We start from the raw sequence: 14,459 nt of genomic DNA, 5'->3' as shown, positions 1-14,459 counted from the left end.
GTGGTATTAAGCTTCAGTATTCAAGCAACATCACGGCGGGAACACCAAATATTGTTTTCACACATGAGTGAGTGAGTTTAGTTTTACACCACGCCACAGTAATATTCCAGCTATATGACAGCGATCTGTAAATAATCGAGTCTGGACCAGGCGATCCAGTGATCACCAGCATGAATATCGGTCTGCGAAACTGGGAACCGATGTCATGTATCGACTAAGTCAGCGAGCCTGACCCGATCCCTTTAGTCACCTCTTACGACAAGCATGGCCACTCGTGAGCGGAGTCGAACTGGACACTTTAAGCAAGAGGCCACCACTATCCTGAAATCTCTTTGTCTAAATCTCTATTTGTGAAATGAAGGAGACATGTTGCGATATACATATCCGTTCAATAAACTTAAACATAAATACAAATGTCATATATTATAGTATTAGGAAGTCATTCGAATTTTAGCGAAACGCAGCTGCTGTCGCTAAATTTACAAAGTTCATATTATGTATGCCACTGCTAGATTATTTCCGTTTTCGCTTATGGCCCTTGCAATACTATACGCCGTGTCTTATTCAAGCCGTGAGCTATCGTTTGATTCCCTACCTACCAACAGCACTGCTGTGGACCACGTTTGCACTGTATCGCATGTTAATCGTCTTATTCTACGTGGCGACCTCAGTATTAAGCAATCAAGACCAAAATGAAAACAATCAGCAACGCCGCGATCTCGGGCCCTTACCGTCACGGAAATTACCGAAAACAGCCGACAGCACACATCCTGGCATCATGGCGGTACGTTGCTTTCTTCTATGTATTCTCCTGAGCGCTGTCCCATCCTTGGATGGAAGTTTGAGATACGTACAAGTGGTGAGTTACAATATAGAGTAACATTTATCACATGTAAAATACATTCCAGCATGCATATTACGAATATGCATGAATCAGTCATATATTATGTTAATGTCATCTTTCACTTCAGTACAAATCTTATTCGACACATCATAAGGCAAAATTGAACGATTCAAAAGTTAAAATCATTTATGCAAACTAGTTCAATATCTATCGTGAATTACGGCAGGAAAATATATTGTCCATTTATTCTGTCAAACGTCCCTGTCTACGTTAGAAGTCTTACTTAACGCATCGTGGGTCAAATGTCTTGAATGTAAAAGATCATATACCTACCAACATAGACTAGCGCTTAATCTTTGTATATATAATCAAACTGCAACATATGAACTCATTTAAATTGATACGGAGCGCCAGGAAGACCAGAAATTCCCAAAACCTGGCGGAATCTAGATGTGCATCATTTAGGGTTTCAGCATTCCAGGGAGAGCTAGGATGTAGGGAAAATATTGTGGTTCAGGGACTGTGAGACAGACTACGCCCAGCACAGAAGGGGCTGCGTTGTGTGGTTACAAGGCTAAGTATGTTCAGTATCCTCGGCTATCTACAGTATGGGTCTAATTTCACTGTGACCTCACTAAGGACTCAGAGAGATAAGATGTCACAGTATACACGACATGTGATTCACACATGACCACGTTAGGATGTTCACTGATGCTAGCGTTAGTGCACACGATCGTGTATGTGCACATATGTGCAATTCGAGGTCGTGTCTATATCTTGAGTGGCACGCCTGTTTTTTTAATTGTTTTTAACACAATATCAATGAAGATAATTATTTTATGAAACCCAGTTTGTATCATGCATCTTGCATGCATCAACATATTGTCATCCATATATCCTTATGCTATAGATCTATTTACGGCTATCGTGAAACTCTGACAATGTACGTATATTTGATTGAAGGGATTTTTTTTCATTTCATATAATTTGAACCTGAAGTTAAATCATTTACACTTTTTCAACTGCTGTTTTAACTAAACTTATATCCTTAGCTTATCCAGTACATTTTAAAAGACTCTGTCCGTTTCAGTTTCATTCACAATTTTGATTTCATCTTTATGTTAATAATGTCCCCTACCAACATGATGTTACTGGACTGAACGAAACGGCGTAAAACTGTACTCACTCAATTTCTCTTATAGCTGTTTCGCCACGGAGATCGGACACCCACACACGCCTATCCCAATGATCCCTATCAAAAAGACACGTGGCCACAGGGGTGGGGTCAGCTCACACAGGTAAGAACCTGAGGGGAGGGGATGCTGAATGCGCTACCACCAAAGAGAAACGTCGAATGGGTGCGATATATGTTGTTCACTAGTCACGATAGGGACATGAGCCCATGGGCCCCGAGGGACCAGTGAATAACGTATTTATCTTACCGAACACCTGAATTTTAATTTTGAACTGTTGGAAGCACTTCTGTTGAATGCGAGGCAAATCGCCATTTTGCAGACGACACAAGGTAAACCGATTTAGAGTTATCGCCCTTCCATCGATTTTCAATCGCAAAACATCGGTAATTTCCGTGCTTGATGCGTGATTCAATGTTATTCGAGATAACAAAATTACTACCATGAAGCACCAGAAGACTTAGCAATTCCCAGCGGTGTACATTGATAATATATCGCGGGGTACATTGAAAGTAATAGAACAGCGTGCTTAGCTAATCGGAAAGCGACATTCATGTGAGGTAAGGTAAGGTAAGAGGTGAGTTAAGATAAAGTGTGATGCCCATTTCTGGTGTCCACCGCCGTGTTATCGCTGGAATATAACTAAAAGCAGCGTAAAACTAAACAAGAGAGATATATGTCCAAGTAAAGCTAAGTTGTACATTAACTGATATAAACACATAGAGAAAAGTATCGCAACATATGTTTGTTTAACTGACGTATAGACATTTTTATTCATACCATAATAATGTTTGTTGTATGAATGTGTTGAACCTTTTGCAACACCATAAATTAAATGGTTTGTTCAAGAGCGAACATCATGTTACGTATGTGAGTTCCCTTAAGTTCTTACTTTCTGTGACTGGGATAATCAAATGTTTTCGATGTTAATAAGCAAATATGGGGCTTCCACAACTGCTGACGTAGCCTCAAAGTGAGCAATCTCGTGGTGTGCTGGTACGTCATTGAAGTCTCTTGCAAGAGATGTTGGCTGTCATCCATCGAACTTCAGCCGATTGGCTCGAAAACATCTGGAAACTAATGACGTTAACGTCACTCGGCGTCCAGGTCTCCTAGAGAAGATACGTCCCTTTCAAATCACAAAACTTTATCTGTACGTATCAAGTGAGGTTTTAGAAACAGAGTGGTCAGATATACAGCCAGGCTATCAGATGGTCGTTGTTTTCCCCAGAGCGCAAAGCAGCACTAGCTTCGGGTCACGAATGACGTCACGCTAATTTGACGTCATGGCGAAGGGTCTACTAGTTTGACGAATGTCGAATTCTATTGTTCACGACTGATGGCAGAGGCCTTATTTGGCGACACAGAAACATGCATATGCACAGGGGAACAAGTTTTGGAGCACGTACCGTTTGGTGGAAGTCCATTGTTTGTGTGGTGTGCTTGACCTTGTGACGACAAAACTATGAATGGACACCATTGACATTAAGGACATGGTTGTAATACATTATTCCGATCATATGGGTTCGAATCAGTTTCGGCAGCAATTTTTAAAAATAAAATTCTAGAATTTTGCAATCTTAGATTGCTTTGCATGCTATGATTAACATGTATTTCAAATTTGAACGAAATCGATGAGGGCATTGAAGTGGTTTCAGCGACCATCCTCTGTACACAAGGCCGTCTCGTGCACGTGACGTTGGTGATTTCTCACGTCATATGATGGTCGGAAAATACATCAGAGACATCCTTCAAAGTCACATTCAACGCCATAGACAGACACTGAGGAGACCGTTCTGGTATGGTAGATGCATTTGCAGAAGGTTAATTCAGATCTTGACATTGTGTTAGGTTATTGATATCTTTGTGGTACGACCTGTCTTGTCATTACTAAAAAGTAAGTCCATTTTAGCCATCTTGACTTCCCTAAAGAATGTACCATGTTCACATCTTACTGCGCTTAGATGTCCATTTTAATTATTCATTGACGACCAGTTTAACCAGACGGTAAGTTACACTGTTGGTTTAACACGATCCTCTGGAAGGATACAATGGTAAAAATATTGTTACTATTAAAACAGCTGAGTATTGCTATACCTTTCTCCATGTGTATGCATGTCTGATCGGGCTGATAATGAAGCAAAGAAGAAACTGTTTAGGGGTTTTTTTTGTTTTTCGTTTGTTTTTGTTTTTATTTTATTTTATTTTTTATTTATTGTTTTTTTTTCTTCTTTTTTCTTTTTCTTTTCTTTCTGGTGTGTGTGTGTGTGGGGGGGGGGGGGGGGGGGCTGGAGTTTTTATTTCTTTTGTTGTTGTTGTTGTTGTTGTTGTTTGGTTTCTTTTTGTTTGGTGCCTTACACGGGTCGGTGGGGTAGCCTAGTTGTTAAAGCGTTCACTTGTCTCGCCGAGGACCCGGGTTCGATTCCCGTCAAGGGTACAATCTGTGAAGCCCATTTCTGCTGTTCTCCGCGTGATATTGTTGGAATATTGCTGAAAGCGGGGTAAAACTAAACTCACTCACTCAAGTTTGCGGTGTTGTTATTACAAATTTCATAAATTCCCATCCACCTTAACACTTCATATTGATTTCTTCCTAAGCTATCTTCGGCTACCATCGACCGTTCAGTCCTTTCGCTGCTTTTCCCACAACGATACTTCCAGGGCCGATATACTGATCAGGGGCCAGTTTCACAAAACTCTCGCAAGCCTAAGATCTCGTAACTTTTCTCGTAGCTCTTGTACCTGGCATACTGTAACATAGGAGGTGCAAATGCTACGAGAAAAGTTCCGAGATCTTAGGCTTACGAGAGTTTTGTGAAACGGGCCCCAGGGCCCCGTTTCACAAAACTCTCGTAAGCCTAAGATCTCGTAACTTTTCTCGTAGCATCCATAGCTCCTGTGTTTCAGTATAGGAGGTACAATGGAGGCACAAACTTACGAGATCTTAGGCTCACGAGAGTTTTGTGAAACGGGGCCCTGTACCACGTATTAGGGTTGTTCCCTTCAAGGGTTCTAATTATATCGTTGGCTTTGATTTCACCAAACATTCAATTGTGACGTTTTACGTTACGTCGTATAGCATTATATTATCGATCGATACCTACCTTTAAGCAGTATTTTGAATTCAATCGCCATGTTTATCACAGGAGGGAATGAGGCAGGAGTATGAACTTGGCCAGTACTTACGACAACGCTATGTCGACAGCGGCTTCATACACGGAAACTACACGGCAGATGAGGTAAACTTTTAATTTTAGTTAATTCATTTAATTCACCGAAAAGGCGTAATAGATAAATCCGGTTTATGTTCTTATTATTACTTTTTTTCATTTGTGGCAATAGTTTTAAGTCGTAATAATTCCCGTTTCGAGCTTTTCTGATGTTTTGCTTGCGTTTTTTAGTATATCAAATGCGTTGTTTGTTACGCCAAAAGATTGGGTTCGATTCCCCATATTCGACGCCCGTTTTTGTACAGTGTTACAGTAGTGTAGAAACTAATTATTATAAACGTTCACTCGCATATATATTTCAGTTTTTTAATCGTGATTTGATCAATTTCATTATATCTAAAATAATCGAAAACTTTTCTTGACTGATTATATATCTTTATCATTACAGATTCATGTTCTTGCCACTTATAAGGACCGCGCTATAATGAGCGCTTACAGTATGCTGGCTGGCCTGTTTCCCCCGGCAGGTGATCAGATTTGGAACCCCGCTATACCGTGGCAGCCGATCCCTGTACACACGCTGCCGAAAGAGGATGATTTTGTAAGAGTTTGTGTGTATCGTCATGTTTATTTTGCTGCGAAGTTTCTTCACTATGCCGAAGACTCAGGTGTCGAGATCAAGGATCCGTGCAATTTCATATACTGAGAAGCGAAAGAAACGCAACACTTTTTGTGACGTTTTTAAATAGAAGACATAAACATGAACGCACGCCTGATTTTTTTCGAACCTTGCGTTTTTGATTATTTGAAATGTTTCTTGACGACAAATGTATTCACTCAGCCCACTTCAGTTGTGATAGTGCTTGTTTCCCGCCTCATGATATACTAGTAGCTGGCGCTGTACAATCAAACTCACTCACCGCTCAATTGGCGCTGAGGTCAATCACGCAACTAAATAATTAAGCTCTGTGGTTAAATTGCACTTACCCGTTGTATCAAACTCCTTTGAAAACCACATACCTGGACATAATACAGATGAAGTAGCCGAGTAGCTAAAGCGTTGGGTTCTCAAACCTAAAAGGCCTGTTTGATTCTGTGCCATTCGACCACGTTTGAAACCCCCTCTGACTTATCAGCAGAACCTTTAATAATCGATTTTAATGTAAATATATTTTCCCTTCAGATTTTGGAAATGGATTGTCCGACATATGATGCATTGAAGCATAAACTCGCAAAATCGGATTATGCGAAAAATCTTGGGGCACAATATCTGGTAATTGTTGCTTTTTCTTTCATTTTTAAGTAATTTTGAGTTCTGAACAGACATTGTGGAGCTGTTGTCGTATGCATTATCGAGAGAGCAGAGAATGAAATGCAAAATGTAAGTACAAAATGATCAATCGTCGGGACGTAATGAAGTTTTGTTAACACTCATAACCCAGTGTACAAATGCTCACTGAGAAAAATGGTTTACAGTCGCCTGAGACTCGCATTACTCGCTGCTTTAATTTCGAATGAGGTTGATAGAAGTACTGCAATCAATTTCACTTCCTCACTCGGTTACACGCATTCATTCATGATTTGTGTTATACCTGGGAGGACAGATGCTTCAGAAAGTACAATCTGTCAGGCCAACCACAGTTACCCATCCACCTACACTCCGCCATCGGCTTTGTTTCACTTCACTCATGACCAGAGCAAAAATATGGTTATTTTCGCAATGCTTTGTCGTTGTGTCAGGATCTGGTGGACCTTCTGGCAAACTATTCGGGATATCCGGCCTCCTTTGATAGTTTGATGGACATGGTTGACCCCATATTTGTTGAGGTGAGTAGACTTTTTCGAACGCGAGGACTTTCCAGTATGATGTGGAAGTAAGTGTTCAGTGTAAGGGAGCTTGAACGAGAAAGGAGAGGAGTAGTACTCCTACCATGGTTTGCTGGAGATCAATTCTCACACGAAACTTCACGGTTGTATGGGGCTCGAATAGTCCAAAATTCCGCCATGTTGGTTCTGACATCATCAAACACCTGCGTGACCTCATTTCGCGAGGTGACGCACGTGTTTGATGACGTCAGAACCAACATGGCGGAATTTTGGACTATTCGAGCCCCCATACAACACTTCACTAGTTAGTGATCAGTGAGATGAGGAGAGACAGAAAGTGAATAGGATTACGCTGCACAGAGTTGCACAGAAATCCATTAGAACCATTACACTGCTTCCCAATTGTAAATCTGGTTTTCTTATAACAAAGTCAACTGAAGGATTTTACTCCTTTGTACTGCTACAGAACGCCCACAATCTAACCTTCCCGCTGTGGCTCAGACAGAACGACGTCTACAAGAGGTTCCTGGCGCTCAAAGACGTCAAGGCACAGCTGAAGTTCCACGATAAAGCCATGGCCAAGATACGAGGGGGTAGACTTAACCAAGATGCTGTACAATGTAGATTATGTCTCGTACTGTAATATATTTGTTGTTGGATTACCCCCATTACATGCAGCAGGGTCCGCTGCTGAGCATGGGCTCAAAAACTTCTCTGACACTAGCTTTCAAAATGATATTTTTCACTGTATTTGCATCATGCGGTAGAGCCAGAATATTATAATGCTAGTATCTCTGGCACTGACTTACCAAACCTCAAACACTACACATACTCACTCTCATTTTCCAGGTCCCCTGCTCGGGACATTCATAAAGAACATGGATGACGTTGTCAACTTTAACAACATCACACAAAAGATAGACTTCTTTTCAGGCGTAAGTATGTTGAGAAGACTGAATCATGTGACTCAAGAGTGCGTGAGTTGAGTTTTACGCCGCACTCAGCAGTATTCCAGCTATATGGCTGCGGTTTGTAAATAATCGAGTCTGGACCAGACAATCCAGTGATCAGCAACTTGAGCATCGATCTGCACAGTTGGGAACCAATGACATGTGTCATCCAAGTCAGCAAGCCTGACCACACGATCTCGTTTGTGGCCTCTTTCGACATTGGGTTACTGATGATCAGTTTTATCCCGAATGTTTACGGGTCTGCATGAAAGGTGGCGCATTTACAATACACTACAGAGTAAACAGATGAAATTGATTTTTAATTATATAGTCAATTAATGATTATTATTTACATTGAGTGTATTTCACCATGTGTTTACTTACTTTAAATAGTGGTTTACGTGAGCGAAGAGTCTGGGGATATGGTATTGTTATGTCATATGTTGTTTTTTGTTGTTTTTTGTTTAACGTTTATATTCGAAATGAAGACTTAATACAAAGCTCGTGGTAGGTATCTAAAACTTACTCTTACATTATAACTGCACCTATGTACAATATTTCAAATATGGCTGATGACCCATGTTTTCCAATCGTTGAACCAATGGGTTCGTTTCATAATAATTAACAGTCACATATTACTGTTTACAGAAATCGTCCGGGAATGAATGACGTTTTGCAAAGACATAAATAAGCACATTTAAGAACGTTAGTCTCAGTTTTTAATTACATTAAAATAAACACGAAAAACATGCTTTTGATGGTCGGTATATTATCCTGTTTTGAAATGATGATCAAAACCCAATGTGCGAAATAGTTTCCACATTTTGCCATCCAGTCGAGCTATCTACGTGCCTGAAATGCCCGAAGGTTACTAGGCAACAAAATAATTCATTAACCCGAAATGTGAGTGCACAAACTAAGCAGAAAGATGCAAAAAGTAGACAAGAGTCATGCGTGACCAACTCGTGTTATTCCGATACAAGCAGAATAGCGGAGGTTACTGAAAGGGGCGAGTGGTGACGAACGCTAACATGAAATCCTTCCAGAGTTGGTCAGGAATGTGCAATTTATTTATTTATTTATTTATTTATTTATTTATTTATTTATTTATTTATTTATTTTATGAATGTAGAAACTAAGCAAAAGGTTACAAAAATGGAAGAAATAAGGAATTGTTGGCATGACACGGGTGTCATCGTTAAAGGTTACATGCAACTAAAAAATCAAACATAATTGAAACACACTTATCACTTATTCATGACATATAATATACATTGCTGCTTGTTAAAAACCCAAATAAACAAAACTATAAGCGTACAATCGCGATTCTAAAGTGCAATATTTTGTACTTGGGTTTACTTCCCTCTAAACGAAGCCCTCGGGAGACCGAACCCAGTCATAGCGGGTGGGTGTGCACTCAAGTGTAACGACGGCTTTCGACTGGCCGGTTCCTTTGCTTATTTGCTGAGGGCTCATTGTGTGCACAGAAAGATGATCTGTTTGATGTTCATTTTAGAAGTATTTCGAGTCACAATAAAGAAACATTCTTTATGGATAAATACTTCTTTTATTGTACTTGATGCGTCTTTTCAGCATGGGTTCATATACCTTTGTCGACGAAAATCATATACACTAGAAGATGTTGTTATCCATAAAGAATGAATATAGAGATGTTGGGTTTTGTAAATACATGGTCTCTGAATTTGCGTCCGATCCAATCAACATTCGCCTCAGCAGAGATGGTGAACTACTGCGTGGCTGGAAACTGTCATTGGTCCAAGTATATACAAAGCAAGACTTGAAACTGACAAGAGTTTGCCCCAGTTTCAGTCAGATTCAGTCATCCGAGAAAAATGGATGTACTTTGTTTGCAACCCACAGACTTAAAAACTTGTCATGTGTACAAGTATCACACCTGCCTAATTACGTAATGTAGCAGGGACAGGACTGTCTTCAGCAGACAGGCAGGCAGACATATAGGTGTCAAAAAAAACAGACATTGGGTTTTCTCTGTGACAGAGTCTGCTTATCACAATCAACATGGTTTCTTTTTATGTAACGAGTATATTATTTACTTGTTCGTGTACACAACCAAGATTAGACTACTGCTTACGACCTCATACTCCGGGCATGCATACTGTTTCAAGCTCCACGAACTTATTCACTGGGCATGCGTTATGGGCGCAGCGCACCACAGCTGTTGAAACCACTTTGGAACCACGATTTCGCGGCCTTTTGTGTCACCGCCGTTTTTTTTCCAACTTTATAGGTTGAATTGGCGTTTTTTTATGATTTGTTTCGGTAAGTGCATACCGAAAAGTACCAGAATCTGCAATGTTGTGTTTTTCGTTGCATGTGACCTTTAAGCTGGCAATAGGATAACATATTTATATGGCAAAACTATTGCATGATTTATAAGTGTATTATATTTATATAGTATATATATATCTTATAACTTAACAAGTCGGAGATTGATATATGTACACAAATGCCAAATGAAAATCCACAAGCCAGTCAGGCCAGTGTCTGTGGAGATTAACTGGTCCGTCGGGATTGTTACTAGCCACATGATGCTAGTATCCGTTTTTATCAAATCGCTGACTGTTTTTTTCTTTGGAGAATATTTCAGTAACAAGGTTCAGGATAAAATCCAACCAAAGAGAGTTGTTTTCACTGATAAAGTAATGTGTCGCAATAATTCACAAGGACAAATTCTTATCATTCGTGTGAAAACGCCTTTTTTGTAGATGTTCCCTTATGATTATCCTGACATTGTGGGTAAAAAGGCTCAATCAAATCCCGCAATCAAGTAGTTACGTAAGCAATAATCTTTGAAAAAGAAACTGTTTTGAGAGAAACGATAAACAACGAGCAAATAAACAAAATGACAGCTCAAACTGCAATAACTGAACTGAGCGAAGTCTCCTTGTCATTCACTTGAACACGAACTGAGTAAATGTTCAATTATTTTCAGAGAACGCTATCAACCTTGTTGTCTCTGATAAGTAATACTGTAAGTGCGTTTTACTGTAACCATGGCCACACGTTCTGTCTGCCAGCACGACACAAACATCAACGCTCTATTGTCAGTGATGGGAATGTTCAACCAAATCCACATCATGTATGCTGGAGCGGTGCTTGTGGAGCTCCATCACTACGACACGGAGGGTTACACTGTGGAGTTCTACTACAGAAATGACACGACCGTGCAACCGTACTTACTAACAGTACCAGGTTTGTATACTGATATTATATATGATTGGAACGAGAAAGGCGCTGTAGAGTTGCGTCCCTTAGTCCCGCCAGACACCCATGATGGTGTTAGCGCGAATTATTTTTCACGGTTTATCAGCGTCATGATCACTGGTTTGAGCGAAGTTACATGCATCTTATTAATGAACAAACCTATTGTTTGTCAAGGTTTATCTGTTGGTCGTACCTATTATTTGAGTCTATTTGCAAGGTGTTGACGACGTCTCAAAAGTGGCCGACGTTCAGACTCAAGACCTCTGGTTACAACGTGTCAACATACATCAAACAATGTTCAAGCCGGGTTAACCTTCCCTCCCTCATTCACTGTGACTTGATTTACTCATATCTTCGTGCCACAACTGTGTAGATCGATGTTCATGCTTTTGATCCCTATGGTGTCCAGTCCACATTTACAGACTGCTGGATTACTGCTGACTTCGGCGTTAATCAAGAACAAACAAACAGGATCAGGGGTCTTATTGCACACTAAGAAGTTTGGTCACCCTCACACATCAAACTGAAATGTTATAGACGAAAATCAAGGCCGTGTTGTAATGAAACATTTTATGCTCGTTTCTATTTTCGTCCACATAGTATGCGTGCGTTTCAACAAAGGTGGTACACATTTTAGACCAGCCGAAATACTTGTATATCAGAAATGTAGTTCAACGAAAGAGTAAATTTACCATGTCCCCTCTTTCGTTTCAGGATGCGGTTCGTCTTGTCCACTGTCGAAGTTAAAGGTATTGACACGGGACGTCATTCCAGATGATCCTGTGGCCGCGTGCTTGGGGCATCCGTCCACTCCCCCGTGCTCATCGCAAGGGCCCAGAGTCACAGGTAGGACTTTCTCTATGTTCTATGAGGCTCCATACAGCCGGTACGAAGCATAAATTTATCTAAGGCCGGCTCTCAATGTATTTATTTGTTTGTGTATTCTTTAACAACAAATTCGCCACCATACCAGATGTATGACGGTGGTCTGTAAATAATCCTGTTGGACCAGATAACCCGGTGGTTGACATAGTGAGCACCAAATATGTAATGCACCCAGAGTTATGAACGGAAGAACACTTAAGCAGTTTTACAGTATACCAACAAGCGTTAATAGGTTTAACAATGTAAGTAACATGCCGCTTGTGTTCGTCACAAGTCACAAGTCATCAAACTTGAATATGGAAAACGCATCTGAGTTAATTCCGGCCACCCAAGTGTCACGAAAATGCCATAATAAACTATTTGGCCTTGAAACGAGATAAACGAGAGTCTGTAGTTAGAATATGTTTAATGGTCATGATTGTTGATCTGACCGTACGTCAAAGATTGTTGCTCATTCTATCAACCCACGGTTTTTCTGTTATACATATACTGTAATACTGCATTTAATTTACCTTTTGCTATTTGTACTTATTTGACATGTTTCATTTTCAGCATTTTTCAGCATTCACATTTTGTCTTCATAACAATGACCATTTCGCCTTGACATTTGACATTCCATGTCCCTATCCTCATCCTCGTGTTGATGATCCGAACATCATATCACAATAACCATATTCATTCCGGAAATGTTGGCTTCAGCCAATATTTCCCTGTATAACTCCACGGTAAGGACAGAATATACGCACCTTAACTGTCGGGCAAATCAAAGTATATGTGAGAAAATAAATTAAGATTTGAACATTTAGAAAATTAAGCAGAGAAAATAAATAAATTACATAAATTAGACGGAAAAAGTTTCCGGGACATTTTACTTGCATTAAAATCATTTTTTTGTCATCATCAAACAAGGGTGTATACTTTCTTTTGCACGTCAGTATTTATGGAGATTGCCACATGCCTGAGATCTAGACACTGCAAAGCATAGCATATCTGTTTCTTCGTCACTAGTAACATATAACGCCTCAGGTGGTATATATGCGAGTTTTAGTCAGCTTTGCAATCATGCATATTATTACCTGTTGTTTCTCTATAAACTGCTTCACTGTATTATGGTCGATGGCCGTAGTAAGTACTAAATAGAAGGAATCATTTTAAATGACAGCGTGTAATTATGAATAAACGCCGTCACTACATGAATATCGAATTAATAATTCAGTTTCAGTTTTAAGCGTCATACACACGTATATAGAATTAGTCATTACATGAATACCAAGTTGTAATATATGTTACTTATTTATATTAATATCGGCTTTATAAACAGTTATTGTTCACGCTAAATACTTATATAGTTGCTGTAAATTTTCAATTTCCTTTTCTGTTTCAGATATGGCACAATCTGTTCTACTTCTTCCATGCATTATAACAATCGTCTTCCTCGTTTCATGCCATGGTTGTTCGTAAATTTATGTGTTTGTAATTTATTGTCACAATCAGCAAAATACCAGGCGTATGGGTACAGGCTGTGAATAATGGCCACCGCCCAGTGACGGACACCATGACCAGTTGAAGTACGATGACATCGTCCAACGAAGTCAGGGAGCCTGATCCCTGATTCACTAACCATCTCTTAAGACGAGAACCACTGGCACATGACGCACCTCTTACGACGAACATGGAACCAACTGATGCATGAGGCACCTCTTAAAACAAGAATAGGACCAGCTGATCCATGAAGCGACTCTTAAGATGAGCATTGGACCAACTGATTATTTAAGCACCTTTTCAGACGACCATGAGCCTAACTGATCCATTAAGCATATTATACGACGAACACACGACAAAATAATCCATTAAACTCCTCTTAAGACGAGGCAAGGGAAGTAGGAGACGTGTGTGTGTGTGTGTGTGGGGGGGGGGGGGGGGGGGGGGGGGGGGCTTTTACGGGGAGAACGGAATCATCTGAGCTGTTATTCAGTATTACTCGTGTCGAGCTTTTCCACACGTCTTCCTGTTGCCACAAGGGGCTGTTTACACCATTTGTTCTGTTTACTTTGTCTTTACATAAGGTCAACTCCATTGTGTACTGGTATATTGTATATTGAACATCGTAATGTATTATTATGTTAGCAAATACATGTTATTGAATCTCGTGTTTGATTGTGAAATAACTGACCGTATGACCATGCATTATCGATCATTTATTCGTACAAAACTCAGTCAGGTAGCCTTAGATCAAATCTACTGGCCTCTTATGACAAGCGATGTTTACTGGGAACCAGTTCGAACCCTCAATTCGAATCCGAGTGAGTGAGTGAGTGAGTTTTGCGCTGCTTTTAGCAATATT

The 14,459-nt window shown here is 40.1% G+C and overlaps 1 protein-coding gene across 1 annotated transcript; it reads left to right on the top strand.

Moving 5' to 3' along the window:
- The first annotated feature begins 755 nt into the window (after positions 1–755).
- LOC137255897 (prostatic acid phosphatase-like) lies at positions 756–14,262 on the top strand. Its single transcript, XM_067793481.1, has 11 exons — positions 756–859; positions 2,047–2,142; positions 5,184–5,276; positions 5,656–5,808; positions 6,391–6,480; positions 6,948–7,034; positions 7,501–7,627; positions 7,884–7,969; positions 11,044–11,218; positions 11,945–12,076; positions 13,500–14,262. The coding sequence occupies exons 1-11, from the start codon at positions 779–781 to the stop codon at positions 13,574–13,576; spliced, it is 1,197 nt and encodes a 398-aa protein (XP_067649582.1). The 5' UTR covers positions 756–778; the 3' UTR covers positions 13,577–14,262.
- The last annotated feature ends 197 nt before the right edge of the window (positions 14,263–14,459 follow it).

The sequence above is a fragment of the Haliotis asinina genome, chromosome 11 (assembly GCF_037392515.1).
Source record: "Haliotis asinina isolate JCU_RB_2024 chromosome 11, JCU_Hal_asi_v2, whole genome shotgun sequence".
In the NCBI taxonomy this organism is placed as follows: Eukaryota; Metazoa; Mollusca; class Gastropoda; order Lepetellida; family Haliotidae; genus Haliotis; species Haliotis asinina.
This window is presented reverse-complemented; position numbering and strand designations above follow the sequence as displayed.